General features: G+C 38.9%; 1 protein-coding gene across 2 annotated transcripts in view; it reads right to left on the bottom strand.

Annotated features, from left to right (window-relative positions):
- CBL (Cbl proto-oncogene, E3 ubiquitin protein ligase) overlaps window positions 1–19,904 on the bottom strand; it is a 74,083-nt gene that overhangs the window by 11,882 nt on the left and 42,297 nt on the right. The window contains exons 4-12 of one of the 2 annotated variants that reach the window (XM_010830460.1): window positions 19,643–19,764; window positions 19,174–19,311; window positions 17,213–17,300; window positions 16,720–16,851; window positions 16,309–16,512; window positions 11,113–11,172; window positions 10,352–10,483; window positions 9,886–10,266; window positions 8,085–8,179 (exon numbers count right to left, since the gene is read on the bottom strand). In XM_010830460.1, the coding sequence (XP_010828762.1) occupies window positions 8,085–8,179; window positions 9,886–10,266; window positions 10,352–10,483; window positions 11,113–11,172; window positions 16,309–16,512; window positions 16,720–16,851; window positions 17,213–17,300; window positions 19,174–19,311; window positions 19,643–19,764 (1,352 nt within the window). The remainder of the gene's footprint in view (window positions 1–8,084; window positions 8,180–9,885; window positions 10,267–10,351; window positions 10,484–11,112; window positions 11,173–16,308; window positions 16,513–16,719; window positions 16,852–17,212; window positions 17,301–19,173; window positions 19,312–19,642; window positions 19,765–19,904) is intronic. The other variant, XM_010830461.1, reaches the window with a different exon arrangement.

Here is a 19,904-nt window from a genome sequence, read left to right as displayed (position 1 = left end):
CGAATCACCAGTCCAGGTTCGATGCAGGATACAGGATGCTTGGGGCTGGTGCACTGGGATGACCCAGAGGGATGGTACGGGGAGGGAGGTGGGAGGGGGGTTCAGGATGGGGAGCACATGTACACCCGTGGCGGATTCATGTTGATGTACGGCAAAGCCAATACAATATTAATACAATTAAAATAAATAAGTTTTTAAAAAAATAAATAAAAGAAAAAAAAGTGAGGATTTTGAAGAACTTTTTAACTGAAAGGAAGAAGTGACCAATATATAATGCTAAGTTAAAAAAAAAGGGAAAACATAACACTGCTGCTGCTGCTGCTGCTGCTAAGTCGCATCAGTCGTGTCCAACTCTGTGTGACCCCAGAGACAGCAGCCCACCAGGCTCCCCCGTCCCTGGGATTCTCCAGGCAAGAACTGGAGTGGGTTGCCATTTCCTTCTCCAATGCATGAAAGTGGAAAGTGAAAGTGAAGTCGCTCAGTCGTGTCCGACTCTTTGGGACCCCATGGACTGCAGCCTACCAGGCTCCTCCGTCCATGGGATTTCCCAGGCAAGAGTACTACATTTATAAATTTTAATTTATAAATATTTATATATAATTTTTTTATATTTGTATATTTATGTATATTTATAATGTATATTTACAAAACATAAATACATTTTATATCCCTACAGCCATGGCCAAGTAACAAGTATTGTCTGACCGTCTGCCTATAACAGCCAGCTATAAAAGCAGGAAACTATACAAAAGAAAGAAGCAGAGGCATATTCTCTTTCCAGAGGCAAGGAGAATACACTGCAATAAGCCCCATATTAGGAGTTCTGAACTTGACCTTTCGATGTAGTTTTCAACAGACTGAGGAGAGAGGGATTGGAATTTGGGAATATCACAATGGCCAAGACACAAGGAGTCAAAAATCCTGGAGAAGGGAATAGTAGAGAAATAGGTTTGAAATGCTGCCTGCAATTTTCCCTAGAGCTACTGTGAATCCTTAAACCATGTATGCATGGGACAAGATTCTGAGAAACCAAGCAAAAATTAGTAGTACTTTGGCTATCTTGCCAAACTAGAGAGACAAAGTTGAAAGTAACAAATATGGCCCTTAAAATAGTTATAATTTATATGTTCAAGAAAAAATAATTTTATTAGAAAGCTATACATGAAAAGTCTAGAACCTAAGAACACAGTATTTGTTAGATAGATTCTGGGGCCGATTAGAAACTGAAAAAAAAAAAAAGAAAAAGATTAGGTAAGTGAAATAGAGTAAGAACTATTCCAACTCAAGTAAAGAGAGGAAAAAGAATGGAAAACATGGAAATGACAAAAGAGCTATACGAGGTATGATGAGAAGACTGCACTTTCAGGTAATTGGAGTCACAGAAGAGAGACTGCACTGCTTCAGTCTTCTGAAGAAATAGTACACACTGGAAACTAACACAACATTGTAAATCAACTACTCCAATAAAAATTTTAAAAAAGAAAAAGGAAATAGTGGCTGAGATTTTCTATGCTGATTTTTTTGTGGGGGGTTGGCGAGAAGGGGCTGCACTGCACAGCTTATAGGATTTTAGTTTCCCAAACAGGGAAACCCAGACACTTGGCAGCGAGAGCACAGAATCCTAACCACTGGACCACCAGGGAATTCCCAGTGGCTGAGATTTTCTAAAACTGATTAAAAACATCAAATGACAAAATCCATAAACTCAAAAACCTTAAGCAAAAATATAAAGAAAACTACATGGGCACATTATAGTAAAACTGCTGGGATCCAAAGACAAAAAGGTGTTATAAGTAGTCAGAAAAAGAAACATTACCCTTAAAGGAGCAACATTACTCTCATTTTCCAACAGAAACAATAAAAGTCAAAAGGCAGTGTGATGATATTTTTAAAGTGTTGGAAAAAAAAAAAAAAAAGTGTTGGAAGACAATGGGTTTAAATTGCATTGGTCCAATTTATACACATTTTCCCCATAAATGCATACTATGGTACTACACAATCCATAGAGTTGGTTGAATTTGGATGTAAAACTGTAGATACAAAAGAAAAAAAACTGTAGATGCAGAGGGCGCACTGTAGTTATATCTGGATATTCCAATACATAATGGGTTGGTGCCCCTAACTCCTGAATTGTTCAAGGGTTGACTGTACTATACTTAGAAAAAAATCTTTAAAAAATGAAAGATCAAAGATATTTTAAGTCAAAGAAAATTTAAGTGAATCCATTAATAGAAGATATACTAACACACCGTCCTCTTTCTCTCCCTCTGTTGCTCTAAAGGAAGTTATTTAGGCAGAAGGAAAAAGATTTCAGATGGAATGGTGGCAAAGCAGGAAGAAATGAAAATACTAGAGGATAAATACGTGGAAATTTAAATGTCCTTGAAGTGTTAAGAGGCCCTGATTCCAAGTGGACTCTAATGATCACGAGTCAAAGGTATATGTTGGAATCCTGAGGATAACTGTTAAAAGAATATAAGGAGTGAAATGGTATAATAAAAACTATTTTACTCCCAAAGAAAGAAACTAGGGGGGGAAAAAATGAGCAAAGACAGGAAAAATGGGGGAAAGGGTACGGAACAAATATTTTAAAACAAAAATGCTAGACTGGATTTAAGGGGGGAAAAAGCCAGCAAGTATATCTATATATACTGCTTACGAGAAACATACCTTCAAACATCCCTTCAGCAGGAAAGTTGCAAGTAAAAGGATGGAAAAAGTTCAAGCAAACACTAAAAGAGAGCTGAGTCCAGGGGTTAGGACTCTGATACAGACATTTTAATATAAGTCAAATTCCATGGGGTCACAAAGAGTCGGCCAGGACTTAAGCAACTGAACAATAACGATAAAGCAGACTAAAGCTGGTTAGAAGTGCAATCAGAGAGTAAACGGAGTAACAAGAACAATGATTATTTAGTCAATAATTCTACATTTCTATGTACCCTAAGTACACAGACTAAATACACATACAAGTGGACAGAAATAAGCAGAAAAAAGAGAGATCCACAATTACAGGTGGAGTTATTAACATAACGCCTCTTGGTATTCGACAGAACACGTAAATTAAAAAAAAAAATCAGCAAGGAAATAGTACATTTGAATACAATTAACAAACTTGACATATACAGAATGTTGTGCCCAACAACTGCAGAATATTCCTTTTTATAAAATGAAAGTGGTATAACACATATGGAATTTATCATAAACTAGTCAATAAGGAAGGTCCCACAAGTAGTACAAATTTAAATCACAGGGTATGGTTTCTGACCACACTGGAAGGAAGCTAGAATGCAGGAACAGAAAAATAACTAGAAAATCTTCCAATATTTGAAAATCAAGGAACATATAAACAACTGATGAGTCAAAGAAGAAATCACAAAGGGAAAATCATCATATAATTTGAAGTGAATGATAAAGAAAACATGACATATCAAAATCTGCGGTTTACAGCTATAGCATCTGTTATGGACTCAATGTGTGTGTATCCTTCCCAAACTACTGTGTTGAGGCCCGAATCCCCAGTGTGGCTATATGTGAACATGGGGCATCTGAGGCAGAAACTAAGGCTGGATGAGGTCATGAGGATGGGCCCCAAGCCAACAGGATGGTGTCCTGATATGAGGAGACACCAGAGAGCCTGCTGTTGCTCTCTATACCTCTCCCTCGACACATGTATGAAGGAAGAGCCATGTGAGAACATAGTGAGAAGGTTATGCAAGCATGTAAGCCAGTAGGAGATCCCTCACCAGAAACCAAATGCGCTGACATCCTGATAGATCTTGGACTTCCAGTCCCCAGAACTATGAGAAAATTAAATTCTGCTGCTTAAGCTGCCCAGTCTGTATGCAGTATTTTGTTATGGCAGCCTGAGCATATTAACACAGCACCCAGCTCATGGAGCTAGATAAATAACAAGTAAAGCCTAAAGAAAGTTGGAAGAAAAAAATATAAGAGGAGAAAGCAATGAAACAAAAAGCAGATACTCAATGAGGATTCTGGGAAGATGGTAGAAGTTGTCTGATGTAACCATTTTGTAACTCCAGAATCTGTTGAAGGCTTGTAACTGCCAGGTAAAGGTCAGGACGCTAAATTGCTATTAATTTCAGTTCTGAGCATAGTAGCAGCTATCCATTCCCAACCCTTGTCACAGGGCAGGCAGCTGTACAAATGTTCCTGGAGCAGCCTTCAAGTAACATTCAGGAGTCAAGGTGGACAAAAAAGGACTCAGCCCCTCAAATGTTGGGAATCTGTGTTCTGATCATGGATTGCTGCTCCTGTTCTCAGAGGTGCTGACAAAGGGCAGGAGCAGCAGCCACTGCTGCTGCACCTCCCTGCACTGTTCTAAGTCCCTCTCACTCTGGCTGAAGTGACTTCCATGAGATTTAAAGGAAGATGTGGAGAAAAATCAAGAAAACCATGTGGAACAAAATAAAAGTATCAATAGAGACAGAAAAACCTAAGAAGAAACAAAAAAGAAATTCTAGACTGAAAAGTAAAGTGAAATAAAAAAAAAAAAATCACTAGAGGGATTCAAAGGTAGACTTGAGCAGCAAGGAGAAAGAATCAGTGAACTTGAACAGAGAACAACGGAAATTATCAAGGCTGAGGAATAAACGAAAGAAAAAAAGACTGAAGAAAACCACAGTCTAAGGGAGCTGTGGGACATGCCACCAAAGGACCAACATACACATGGTGGGAGCCCTAGAAGCAGAGAGAGAGAAAAGGGGCAGAGAGAATAGACGAAGAAATAAGGGCCCCAAACTTCCCAACTCAATGAACGCAAATATCTGAGAAGTCCCACAAACTCCAAGCAAAAGGAACTCAAAAAGACTCACACTCTTAAAAGACAAAGATACAGAAAGAAGCAAATCTTCAGACATGAGTGATCCTCACTGAGATTATGAGCAGACCTCTCATCGGAAACTTTAAAGGCCAGAAGACAGTCGGCTTATATATTCGAAATGCTAAAAGAAAAGAAGCTCTCAACCAAGAATCCTGCACAGGCTTACCTTATTCTACTGCACTTCACACACGGCACTTTGTTTTTTTTTAATAAATTGAAGACCTGTGGCAGCTCTGTATCGAGCCAGTCTATTAGCACCATTTTTCTAACAGCATTTTTCCACTTCATGTCTGTGTGCCACATTTTGGTAATTCTCAAGATATTTCAAGGTTTTTCATTATTATATTTGTTATAGTGATCTGTAATCAGTGATCTCTGGTATTACCATTGTAAAAAGATTATGACTTGCTGAAGGCTCAGGTGATGGTTAGAGTTTTTTAGTGATGAAACATTTTACATTAAGATGTGTGTGTGTGTGTGTGTGTATAGGACATAATGCAACTGCACATTTAACAGACTCCAGCATAGTGTAAATACAACATTTATATATACTAGGAAACCAAAACCAAAGAATTCAGGGTCTCACTTTATCCCAATATTCACCTTAATGCTGTGGTATGGAACCAAACCACAACATCTCTTGAGGTATGCCTGTATCTGGTAAAACTGCTTCCAAAATTGAGGGAGAAATCAAGATATTTCCAAATAAACAAAAGCTGAGGGAATACATGACCATAGACCTGCCCTGCAAGAAATGCCCAAGTCCTGCAGGGTGAAATGAAAAAACTAGACAGTAATTTCCAGCTGTATGGAGAAATAAAGACTTGCATAAAAGTAAATACACAGACAGTTATAAAAGCTAGTATCGTTGTAAGAGTGGTTTGTAACTGTACCTTTTTTTTTCTACATGATATAAGAGACCAATGCATTTAAAAGGAAAAAAATCCATAATTAACAATATAAAAGCTAGTTTTACTGTAACTTTGGTTGGTAACTCCAAATCTCTTTTTCCGTATAAATTTTAGGAAACTAATGCACTTAAAAGAACTAGATCATAATCTAGTTTAAAAGAACCAGGGGCACACAATATATAAAAATGTAATTTAGTGACTCAACAACCAAAGGGGTGTGGTGGAGCAGTAAAGGAGCAGAGTTTTTACATGCTACTGAAGTTAAGCTGGTATAAATTCAAATTATACTGTTATAGCTTTGGGATGTTATGTATAATCCCTATGGTAAACACAAAGAAAGAATCTATAGAATATAGAAAAAGGAAATGAGAAAGGAACTGAAAACATTTCACCACACACACAAAAAAACTAAACAGAAAACAAAGTAATGCAGGAAATGAGGGACAAAGAAACTACAGGGAATACAGAAAACAAACAGCACAATGATAGAAGTCCCTCCATATCAGTAATTGCTTTAAATATAAATGAGCTAAACTCTCCAATCAAAAGACAGAGACTGGCAAATTGGATTAAAACACACGATCCAATGATATGCTATCTATAAGAGACTCATTTGAGACTCCATGACACAAACAGGCTGCAAGCCAAAGGATGGATTAAGTTATTCTGTGCAAATAGTAACCAAAGAGGTGTGGGGAGGAGGGAGCTATGCTAATATTCAGACACAATAGACTTTCAGTCAAAAAAGGTTACAAGAGACAAAGAACATTATATAAACTGGAAGATTTAACAATTATAAACATTTATACACCTGAGATCAGTCCTGGTTGTTCACTGGAAGGACTGATGTTGAAGCTGAAACTCCAATACTTTGGCCACCTGACGCAAAGAGCTGACTCACTGGAAAAGACCCTGATGCTGGGAGGGATTGGGGCAGGAGGAGAAGGGGATGACAGAGGATGAGATGGCTGGATGGCATCACCGACTCAATGGACATTGAGTTTGGGTGGACTCCGGGAGTTGGTGAAGGACAGGGAGGCCTGGTGTGCTGTGGATCATGGGGTTGCAAAGAGTCGGACACGACTGAGCTGAACTGATACACCTAATGACAGACCATCCAAATATCAATACATGAAGCAAAACCTGACAGACCTGAAGGGAGAAACAGACAGCTCTACAATAACTGGAGATGTCAACACCCCACTCATAATCATGGGCAGGACAACCAAATATAATATAAGTAAAGAAACAAAGGACTTAACACAGTAAACCAATTAGATGTAACAGACAAATACAAAAAGCTCTACTCAACAATAACAGCATACACGCTCTTCACATGTACAGACAGGACACCTTACAGATGGACAATATGTTAGGCCACAAACTAAGTCTCAATAGATTTTTTTAAATATCATACAAAATATTTTCTCTAATCACAATAGATAAAGTTACAAATCAATTTTAAAAAAAGTAACACTGAAAAGTCACAAAACTGTGGAAATTAAATGATACACTCCTGAATAACTGTGTAGCTGAAACCTACTGGTTTCTATTCTGTGAGCTCCATCTTACACCTGCAGTCCCATGTCTCCCCCTTCTCTGTGACTGGGCTTTAGCCTGCTCACAAGGAATATGCCCAAGCCAGGTAAGTTCCCCATCAACCTTTACCTTTGTTTCATCTGAAATGAAAACTGGAAGAATAGCTTCGGCTGACATAGGTGATTAATGGTCTGTGAGGAATAATGGCAAGAGATTTTCCCCCCAGCTCGCCTCACCGGGTTCCTATTGCTGCAGACGCACTTCTCCTTCAGGAGTCAGAGTCTATCTCTAGCTTTAGCCCCTTTACACTCCCTTGTTCCCCTTCCAGTGACGTGCAGTGCAGCTACAAGTGCCTCTGGATGGGTGTCTGCCCAATACTGCCTATATGTAAGTTTTCCACAATACACTCCTCGTTGTACCTTATTTTGTTTTTTTGGTCTCAAACTTCCTTTTCATTTTTTGTTGTTGGGAGAGGATGTTTGCTATGACCAGTGTGTTCCATTGACAAACCTCTCTTAGCCTTTGCTCTGCTTCATTTTTACTCCAAGGCCAAACTTGCCTGTTACTGCAGATATCTCTTGACCTCCTGCTTCTGCATTCCTACTATGTACATATACACAGAGAAAATAATGGAAAGAAACAGTCCAATACATGATAATTTTTAAATAATAGAAATACAGGTCGATTTTTATTTTCTTCTTCACAACCCTCTGGGTTTTCTAAATTTCCTATAAACAAGTTGTTTGAAAGTATCAACTCTACTGTATGAAATACAGTTTTAGTAAACTTACCTGGCAGCCAGAGAATAAATGGCATTGGCAGATGCGGAAGGTTTGATTTTGGGATGCTCACACTCTGCACCTGCTAATGGGCTGCTATTCATATTCTGGAAAGAAAAGAGAAAAAAAAAAAAACAATGTTCTTAATATAGCTAAGCATCTCCTCTTATTTAATCTATTCAAAATAACAAGAACAGTCATATAGACAGAGACCTCATCCTCAATGCCATGCTTTGGGCTTATTATATGTGACAAAAGTACAGTTGAAGGCTCAAATATAAGGGTTAGGGAGGACAGATCTAAAAATGAGGCAAGGAAATGGGAATTGTTTGTTTTAATTCTAGAAAGATTTGAGGAAACTAGCTGTCTGCACAAATATCATTCTAGCTTTAAAAATCTACATATTTTTCTATATTGATGCCACTGAAAGTCAAACCTAATCCACTCTCACTAATTAAGACTGCCTATCCCACAAATGCCACTTAAATGCTAAGTTACCTTCCCCCTTCCCTTTCAACCAAGAAATACATAGTTCATTTAAGGACCACAGCATTTCTCAACTTTACCCTCCAGTTCCATCTTCTTCTTGGGTTTCTAACTAGCCACTGTCCAATTCTTCCTTTAATGGCTTGTGTCAAATTCAACATATCTATCCCTAGTTAGACAGGTTAAAAACCTCTGGGGTGTGTGCATATGTGTATATATGTATATGCGACCTCTCATCCTTTTTTCCACCGACCAACTGCTTTCAAGACTCACTGGGTCTTTGTTTCATGCTCCCTAAAGTCTCTATCTAATCAGGCTCCCCCTTCTGCTCCTGGACCAGGAGTCTCCCTCTGGTTTACCCTGTATCAGCTATGTGGAACCCCTCTGTGGTTACAACCACAGACTCTCCCAAACTCATCTGCTTTCCCTCCATCCCCTGTTACTCCAAATCTTTGCTGAGAAATGTATGTCGCCCCTTCATGTGCCTCCCCATCCCAACTCCAGCTTTCTCTACACCGTTTCCACCCTATTTTTCTCCACAGCATTCATCAGTATGAAACACCTTTTATATTTTATAGTTTACCCTGTTTATTTTTCATCCTTCCTCCAGTTGAATGTAAATTTTTTGAGGGCAAGATTTCTTGCTGAGCGCATAAAGAACCAACAAAAGAAGGAATACACCACTCCCACCCCCGGTTCTATCCCGTATCTCCTGCTTATCCAAAGGACTGCTAACCTGTCTTTTTTCCATCCATTCTCTTTCTAATCCATTCTGCATACTATTCCTAGATTCCTCTCTTTAAGCCATCATTTTGGTCACATTACTGCACTAATTTAATCTTCATGTACTCTTCATTTATACCAAATAAATTCCAATTCTTCTGGGAGAGTGTCCTCTAGTCTAGCAACAACGTTCATTTCTAGCCCCCTTTCCTACTCTGATACACAAAACTTCTCCTCTCAAATTAAACACTTCTTATTCCACAATACATCTTAAGCATTTCTGTCATTGTAGGTCTATCTTAAAACAGTATCCACTTTGGAAAGGATACTTCAAATTCAGATGCCACTCTTCTCATAAAGCCCTCATGATTGCTCTATCTGGAAATAATCTTTTCTTTCTCTAAAATTAAAGTGTTTTCTATTTATACAACTCATGGCAGAAATATGCTTATTGCATTAATAAACATATTAACAGATATATTTCTCGAAAATAGGGATGATATTATCTCTGAATCCAGTACAAAACATACCAAAGAACATTCCCCATCAATGTCATCCACAAATATTTGTTACTAAGATAAATAATTTCAAAATCAGGACTCACCATGGAGGTATCCAGATTGAATGTGCTTCCGAGCCTAGGCGTATCGGTTCTGGGTTCCATTTGTGAGGGCAATGAAAACGGAAGTGAATGCCGGTTGGTTAATTCTCTCCCTGTCCAGGGGTCACTAGGGTTTGGGGCAACTACTGGTACTTTGGGGATTGGCCGATGCAGCCATGATGCTTCTCCAATGCGGCCAGAGGGGACAGGGGGCAGTTTGTCTCTGGATGGACAGTCGCCTGGTGTACAAGGCAAGGGGCGTCTCTGAGGCCGGGTTTCTGCTCCACCAGAATACGGACGGTCTGGAGGGGGTGGCGGTGGAAGATCTCGAAGAGTGGGAGGTATTGGTAATGGTTTGTCCTTATGAAGAGAGCCAGAAGGAGCCTATGGAAGCATGATGGAAGTAATCAAATTCCACTAATCCACAAAAAAGAATCAGAAAAAACTATAGAAATGGATAATGCTTTACCTTCGAAGCAGTTCCAAGACCAGAAGCACTTGAAGGGATAGATATTCGCTGCTGTAGAAGGTCAAGTCGTGGTGGCACTGGGGGAAGGGAAGCTTGTGGGGCCATGGAGAATGGAGAAGGAGGTCGTTCCACCTAATACAAGTAAAAATTTCCTAATAGGTTATTCTTGTTTTGAGTAGGGGTACCTCTCAACTCCTAAAGATGTAAAGAAGTAGAATATGAACAGTGATTATACCAATGAGCCTGACTTTGGCTTACAGAAGTGCTTTCTGAATTATTTTTATGTTACCATAAGAGGGCGCTCTCAATCACAAAAGTACCATGGAGATACAAGCTACAAAGCTTGTATCTAGAAACTGCTGTGCTGTAAGAAGCTTCCAAGCTTACAATTTTTAAAAAACTTTACGATTTTACATCTCTTAATCTTCAGAAGAAGAAAAATCTTTTCAAGATTAAAAAAAGAAAGTCGTATTAAAAGAAAGGGATACACATTAATCTCTCAACAAATCATCTAGGAAAATAATGCTTAAGGAGCAGAATGAAGAAAAAAATCAAAGTAAATAAATTCTCCAGAGGTTATTATGATTCAAAGAAAAAAGAGAGATTTATAAGATAAAGTGATCAATGGTATTATTAAAAAGCATCTTGTGTTCTTCCAAAGAAATGTTATTTCGATTCAGTAATTAAAAGCAATGATTTTTTTTGTCAATTTGTATTCCAAAAATTGTGCCAAATCAAAACAAACAAATAAAATGTATAACCTTTTCCATTTCCCTGCCCACAGCAGGGTGATGAATAGCTGATAAGCTTGTCCAAGTAGGCTGTCAAGAGATATACAAGAATTTATACAAAATACTACTTTGCATTTGCATTTCCTGAAAGCAAAACAGATGGAAAACAGGCAAATATGTATTATAAGCACTTATGTAAAATGACAGAAAAACAACCATCTCCACAGTAAGTCCCATCATTAATGCCAGGAGGAGAATGAGGGAAAAGGCCTGCATTACAGGTTGCTTGCTCTGACTCACACCTAAGAACATGGCCTCCAAGGCAATGGAGCACGAGCAGCGCAGCACCTCAAGGGTTAAGAAAGTGAAAAGCCAAACTCACTCTCCCTCCACCACCAACATCTAGGCAGTCACTGCACCTTCCCTGGTGGCTCAGATGGTAAAGTCTCTGCCCATAATGTGGGCAGACCTGGGTTCAAACCCTCGGTCAGGAAGACTCCCTGGAGAAGGAAATAGCAACCCACTCCAGTATTCTTGCCTGGAAAATCCCATGGATGGAGGAGCCTGGCGGTCTACAGTCCATGGGGCTGCAAAGAATCGGACTGAGTGACTTCACTCTCTTTCTTTCACTGTATCTTTTTATTTTTCCACAAAAGACTGGCATATCTATATTTTCCTTTTCATTCTACTTACCAACCTCAGACCTAATTTATCAAAACCACCTTCTAACAATTCTCCCAACTTTCTAGTTTCTTATCTCACCAAATCATTTTGTTCACCATTACCAGCTTAATCATCCTTAAATCCTCACTAGCTCAAAAACCATCCACCAGTAACTCCTACTTTCCCATGTCATAAAATGTCACTTTCCTGCCTGGCTTTCACAAGTCTAATTTGGTCTCCCTAACCAATAGCGTTCTCTGTAATTCTCTATATTGGAATTCCTACCTCCTTAACTTTCTTCAAGTTGTTTCTCAGTTTGGAAGGCCCTCTCTGCCTATTTTGATCCCCCCAACCATCCATCCCTCCTTCTCATCCCTAAAGGGCAGAGGGTTGAGCTAATCAATCATATTCTTCAATTCATGCCTCAATATCATAACCAATCCCTAAAATGTTCTTTTATCTCAACATATAATAAAGCTCAATAAAAGGATAAAAGTGCATATGAGGAAGAAATTACAAAAAAAAAAAAAAAAGAGCATTCGCAAGACCTAAGGGATATAAATATCCATATAGAAAGTGTTCATTACATAGGTAGCCCAAAGAAAAGAAACCCATAACAAGCTAAACAACAACACCCTTTTCAGGGAATCAAGGATAAAGACTACGGCTTCTGAGGACAGAGAGAAAGGAGGCATCAAAGAGCAAAAATATGCTAGAAACTAGAAGTCACTGAGGCTGTAACAATTTACAGAGGTAAAATTGTTTTTCAACCCAGTAAGTCTATATTTAGACAGTTTGAGGGCTGAATAAAGACATTTTTAAGATATCAGATGTCTTAAAAATTTCACCTCTCACCTTTTCACAGAATGCTATTTTGAGGGCATACTCTACTCAAACAAGGAAGTTAAAGCAAGAAACAGAAAAACATGGGCGTTACAAAATCCAACACAGAGAGAGGCAATGAAGTCCCATGATGATGGCGAAGAGAGACCTCAGGGCGACAGAAGGCAGCACACTCAGTGGAACACCAGTCCACACTGGTGCCAAAGCATGGCAGACTCCCATACACCAGTATACTACATTACACAACATCTCCTTTATTAATACATGCACAGAATTTACTCCACAGAAAATTACATCAAGAGGATGTTCAGTAGTGACAGGTACAAATTGAAAACTAAGGAAATAAAAACAAATCAATTACTTCAGAAAAGTGCAAGGTTGTAAAACAAAGCAGAAGTAATCACATTATAGTATATTACTTGAAACAATAGGGAGCAAAAATCATTTAAACACTGAATACTGACTGAACCAAAAAACATTCCAATTAACTACAGTCGGAAGTTAGGGAGTAGGAAGGAGGAAGATAAGAGATTTAAATCCTTTCCTAAACACATAACTAATATTGAAAAATCAGGAGAAAGCAGTATAGCCTATGGCTAAGGAACAGCTTTAGGAATGGAAAAATCTGAATGGGACATGGAAGCTGGAGGAGATGGAAGCAGATAACTAACATTTTTAGCAATTCTTTTCAACTTTAAACAACAACAAAAAAACCATGTGTATTTATCACAAGGATATTTTTAAAAGTAGATTCACTGTTTTAAAAATAAATCAAAATTAAGCAACAAAACAACAAGCTACTGGGATGTGATGAAGCAGGTCCTCTCACAGTCGCACATACTTTAGGAGGGACCTTAGGGCAAAAAATACGGGGAATAAATTTTAACGTCTATCCAAAAAAAGTTACAGATATTTTTACTCCAATATTTATTCATACAAAGTAGATAATCAACTATAAGGTACAAAGACTAAGATGAAACACCCACATAGAACCTACCTTTCAGCTAAAAAAATGAAATATCATTGCTTTCTGAAATTCCCATATGCCCTACCACTAATTATATCCCTCTCTTCTCTCAAAGAGTTTAAATGGACATACTCTTATCTAGCAATCCGACTGTTAGAAATTCACCCTACAGACAGACTTGCAAAAGAACACCCATAAGGGTCAATTTCAAAAAATTTAAAATGTACTACTCAAATAGTCCAGATTTCCTCAACTATCCATATAGCATAGACACATTTATCAATTCCCGTTTCAATGTCTTTTTAATTCCCAAACATCCAAAGCAATTACTATGTGCTCACTCGTGAGTAGCCAATTACAAGAGGTGACTCTTGCCTTCTAGGAACTTACAATGGGAAATGATTATTTTTTGGTCACACAACATGGTGTGTGGGATCTCAGTTACCCATTCAGTCAGTCAGTCAGTCAGTTCAGTCGCTCAGTCTTGTCCAACTCTTTGTGACCCCATGAATCGCAGCACGCCAGGCTTCCCTGTCCATCACCAACTCCTGGAGTTCACTCAAACTCACGTCCATCGAGTCGGTGATGCTATCCAGCCATCTCATCCTCTGTCGTCCTCTTCTCCTCCTGCCCCCAATCCCTCCCAGCATCAGTCTTTTCCAGTGAGTCAACTCTTCCCATGAGGTGGCCAAAGTACTGGAGTTTCAGCTTTAGCATCATTCCTTCCAAAGAAATCCCAGGGCTGATCTCCTTCAGAATGGACTCTCAAGAGTCTTCTCCAACACCACAGTTCAAAAGCATAGATTCTTTAGCACTCAGCTTTCTTCACAGTCCAACTCTCACATCCATACATGACCACTGGAAAAACCATAGCCTTGACTAGACGGACCTTTGTTGGCAAAGTAATATCTCTGCTTTTCAACATGCTATCTAGGTTGGTCATAACTTTTCTTCCAAGGAGTAAGCGTCTTTTAATTTCATGGCTGCAGTCACCATCTGCAGTGATTTTGGAGCCCAGAAAAATAAAGTCTGACACTATTTCCACTGTTTCCCCATCTATTTCCCATGAAGTGATGGGACCAGATGCCATGATCTTCGTTTTCTGAATGTTGAGCTTTAAGCCAACTTTTTCACTCTCTTCTTTCGCTCTCATCAAGAGGCTTTTAGTTCCTCTTCACTTTCTGCCATAAGGGTGGTGTCATCTGCCTATCTGAGGTTATTGAGATTTCTCCCAGTAATCTTGATTCCAGCCTGTGCTTCTTTCAGCCCAACGTTTCTCATGATGTACTCTGCATCAGTTACTTAACAAGGGATCAAACCCAGCAGTGGAAGCAAGGAACTCTAATCACTGCCATGGAATTTCCAGGCATGGACTGCCATGTAATTTCCAAGAAATACTTTTAATAAATTATTACCAGGTGGTAAGTTCTATGGCAAACATTTCACAGTATCCCAAAAACACTTAGCCAGACCTAGATTATATTTGGGTAAATATGTGTGAGTTAGGGGTAGGAGAAGCAGGGTATAGTCTGGAAAGATTTCTCAGGATATGAAAACTGAGCTAAATTACATAGAAACTATCAAGACAAAAGCATGGAGAAATCTTTGATGATTCAGACTCCACAAAACACAAATTGGAAAGGATTATCAGGGCAAAATGCCTAGAACAGAGAATGTACTGACTAATCCATTAAGTAATGAGAAGTCACTAAAGAGCATGAGGCAAAGGAATGAGATGATCAAGGTGTGTGTTGTAGATCAATAACTCTGGAAACAGGGAGAACCTATGCTTTTGAGAGCCTGAAATAAGGCAGTGGCATTGAGGACAGAGAGGAAGAGACAAACGGGTCACAACCACTGAAGAGATTCCCACCCACCTTCTCAGGATTTATTGAGCACCTACCATGCGCCAGGCAGTCGGGTGCTGATACAAAAGAAAGATTCTTCTGCACCAAAAAATGCCTCCTATGAAAGCTGTAAAAGCCTAAACTAGAGAACTGACAGCATATTAGAACCTCTGTCTGCCCTATATTTATTAAAGTCTTTGGTGACTGCCTTACTTTGAATTAGTGAATAAATCTCTGTTTTATCCTACTGCTGATGTAACAGAATTTTGTCACATCCTTTCTTGGCCTTTATCTTTCCTACCTTTACTAGAGTCTTTCTAGTTTGTGTAGTCTCTGTACGGTACCTCCTACCACCTTCCAATCACTTTAGTTGCCATTTATTTGGTTAACAAGCCCTTGTTTCTCCTGCCTAAACCTAACTTTCCATTGCCAAGACTTCACTAGAGAAAAAAACAAAGAGAAAATATTCTAGTCACAGTAGCAAGACAGAGTCCAATTCTTTTACTCCCCCTTCATTTTCTCCACCAAGCTATCCGAGTAGAACCCAGTTCTAGGATACAGACAGTAAGAGCATGGGCCTGGAAGGCGGGATGCCTGGTCACAGATTCTGGCTCAACTTACTAGTAGTGTGACCTTCAGCAAATTCCTTAGCCTCATTGTTCTTTGATTTCTTCAATTGCTGGACAAGGATAATACTAGCTTCTACTCATAGGGTTACATGAATATGGCTAAGTATAGGATTATGAGTTAAAGTAGTCAAGTATTTAGCATGGTTCTCTTTCACATGGTAAATGTTCAGTAAATACTATTTTTACTCCTTGTATTTTAGATGTTGTTAAGTGATCTACTGCTTTAGGACACAGCTGATGATAGATTCTGCCACAATCTATTAAACTGTAGACTTACCTTGGCACCAGCCAATTCCTTCATCATGAAGAGAGAATCATCAGCTCGTTCATCATCATCATCCTCATAATTTGGGGAGGGAGCTCCCTCTGCTCCTTGCCTCAACAGGCTGCCACTTCCTCTAGGATCAAAGGGATCAACCACAATGGGCTCAGTACCTTTAATTTCACATCGGCAGAAAGGACAGCCCTGGCCTTCTGATTCCTACAAAGGAAATAGGAGATGGTGACACACACATCTGAAAGTTCTTAAAATATTCGTCCACTAAAAATACAGTACCTAAAAATGAAAAAAGCACCAAAAGTTTAGGACCTACCCCACAAACCATTCTTTATATCCATAAAGTATATACAATCCCCAGTTCTTCACTGTGATTATTTAGCTGAGAGAAAGCAGGGTTTGGATCCATACCTGCCAGGATGTTAGACAGGATGTGCACATGAGGTGGCCACAGGGCTCAATCTTCACATCTTTATCATTCTCGGCACATATTTTACACAGTTGGAATGTGGAGCCCATCTCACAGTATAATTCATATTGCTCCTTTGATTAAAAAAGAAAAAGAGATTATTCGGTCCCCTACAAATATTTGTTGAATGAATGAATGAATGAATGAATGACTGCAATACTTGTAATACTAATCTTTGCCTGGAAACAGAGTGTCACAACAGTGAACAGGTAAAACAGAAAGCACCTAGTCTTGGTCCTATTTTAAGAAACAGGGTTTAAAAAAAAAAAAAGAAACAGGGTTTAAAAAGAGACCACACACACGTAATTCACTAATCTAGTCGATGGTTTAAAATTTTAAGTGTTCCAACCACTTAATGTAATTCTGTCAGTTCTACAGAGTAATATACAGAAGCTTAGGTCTAGAAATATGATTAAAATGGAAAACAAAACTCACCTGGGTCACTTTGATGTGGTCTTGAGGAGTTGGTTCACATAAGCCTGTCAGGTCGGGATTCTGATTCCGTCCATCAGGAAACAAATAGCTGTAAAAAGAGTAACCAATCTTGGGGGTCTACTGAAGCCAATTTATCACTGCTTACTAGTACAGACAAATGTTATCTAGGAATTCTCTCACTCTAAAAGGGCAATTTAGGAGAAGTGTAAAGAGAAATTTTATTAGTACTTCAAAAAAATTAAATAACACAGATCAGTTCTAAGAAGATACTCTTCAAACACTGACATTCTTTCTCCAGGGTGTCACAGGCTCTATTTTAATTAAGGGGTTGACAAGCTTTTCCTGTAAAGGGCCAGTTAGTAAATGTTTCAGGCTCTGCAAGCCACCTAAGTCTGTGTCACATATTCTTCATTTTTTTTTAACAACATTCTGAAAAGGAAAAACTATCTTAGACACAGACTAAAAGACCTAGTCTGTGCGCCACAACTTACCAACTCCTATTTTTATCTGTGGATGACCACAGATTAAAGTGTGAATTCTCAATTTTAAAAAAACGACATTTGCTTCAACCAAAGACCTTAAAACACCCTTGTTTACAGATTTAACACTAAGAGACACCAATTTGAAAGAAAAGTAACAAGAAGCAAATTAAGCCACTGAGATCAACTACCAGGAAGCTTCTAGCATCAAATTGCTCTGACATCTGGTGAAGTACCCCTTTCAGTTCTAACATTACTGTAGAAAATGATGTGTAATGGAAAATGGATTTTCCTAATCACTTTAAAACACAAGTAGTTTTCTCATACCTGGCCAACTGTTAGTATTCTTAGTGCTTACCAACTGCTAATCAATTTGAATTCCCAAAGGAATAGGAATTCTATAATAAATAGGAACTTAAGTCATAAATATTAGCAGAGATCACAAAAACCCATAGCCTGAAGAAATTCTGCTGAATTAAAATGAAGTTAGGATGAAGGCCATTGAGCCTGCTGCCATCAGGAACATTTAAGTCATCCTAATTTTGCCTAATCAAATAACTGGTAACACTTTACATTTTTTTTAATATTTATCTATTTATTTATTTGGCTGAGTCAGGCCTTAATTGCAGCATGGGAGATCTTCACTGTGTCATGAGGGATCTTTCACTGTGGCACTGAAATCTCTAGTTGCAGCATGTGGACTTAGGTGCCCTGCAGCATGTGGGATCTTAGTTCCCCAACCAGGGATTGAACCCATGTCCCTTGCACTGCAAAGTGAATTCTTAACCACTGCACCACGAAGTGACACAGACTTATGCAGTTTGCAAAAACTGGTGAAATATTTACTATCTGGCCCTTCACAAAAAAAGCTTATCAACTCCTTGATTAAAATAGAGCCTGTGGCATTGTGCCCTGGAGAAAGAGTATCAGTGTCTGGAGGACAATACTGATGTTGTCAGTGTTGTAGTAGCTCAGTCCTGTCTTTGTGTCACTCTTTGTGATCCTTTGGACTTTAGCCCACCAGGCACCTCAGTCCATGGGATTCTTCAGGCAAGTGGGTTGCCATTTCCTTCTCCAGGGGATCTTCTCAACCCAGGGATCAAACCTGTGTGTCCTGTGCCTTTTGCACTGCAAGCAGATTCTCTACCTGTTGAGCTCTAGGGAAGGCCCCTGTGTTTGGAGAGTACTATATATTTTAAAATCTAATACAGACCTGAAAAAAGTTAACGTGTGGAAAAAAACAAAAGATAAAATCTACTCAGAGTAACAATGGAAATAGTAGAGGAAAAAATAATTTCACTCAAGGAATCCTTTTTAAATAAAAACAGAAGTCCTACAGAAGTTGAAAATTCAAACAATATAAGCTGTTAATGTTTCCTGAATCTTAACCTGTAGAGAAAACCTGGAATAAAGTCATTAATGATGCAGTTTCACAGCCCTAAGTTCCTAGACTCTAACAGATGATAAACAGTAGGTACTCACAAGCCTTCCCTGAAGCCATCAATCAGCGCTTGGAAGAGAGGTTTATTGTGAGGGATTGTCTGGAGAATGTTCCCATCAGCAGTGACATACCCAATAGCCCACTGACCCAGACGAGTACAGCTCAGCCGGAAAATGTAACTGAAAACAGAGAAACAAAACCTTGATTACATATGCTTGCATTAGGGTGGAAGATGAGACAGAGACAAAAATCAAAAAGACCATCAATAATAGATTCTTCAATGACTCCACACCAAAAGGAAAAGGCACAAAAGCTTAATTCTTAAGTGGCTTGAAAGCATTTGTCAAATCATAGTATCTGAATAAGTCAATTCCTCTGATAAACAGACATCAATCCTACCACAGAAATGTGGCCACTGGGGAACTAGTAAAAGATCATGTTTCCTCCTTTTCAGCAAAGGTCACAGAATAAAATTCAGGTGAATAAACCTCTTTGCTTCATTCCACTGACCTGCCAGGTTTGTGAATGAATTTCTGGAGTCGTGCTTTCACTTCATCATATGTCAGGAAAGCCATGTAACCAGGATGAGTTACAGCAAGGCTATTCCAGTTCCTGAGCAAAGAGGACCAGGGCTAAGGAAACAAGAGATCAATCAGACCATCCGGCTCCAAACATACAACCAGCCTCAGAGCAACGAAGAGCAAAAGAAAAATCCACCTCAATACTCAAATATAAACTCTCCATTTAGTGTCACAAATTTTCAACCATATTT

Source organism: Bison bison, unplaced genomic scaffold (assembly GCF_000754665.1).
Source record: "Bison bison bison isolate TAMUID 2011002044 unplaced genomic scaffold, Bison_UMD1.0 scf7180017864518, whole genome shotgun sequence".
NCBI classification, from domain to species: domain Eukaryota; kingdom Metazoa; phylum Chordata; class Mammalia; order Artiodactyla; family Bovidae; genus Bison; species Bison bison.
This window is presented reverse-complemented; position numbering and strand designations above follow the sequence as displayed.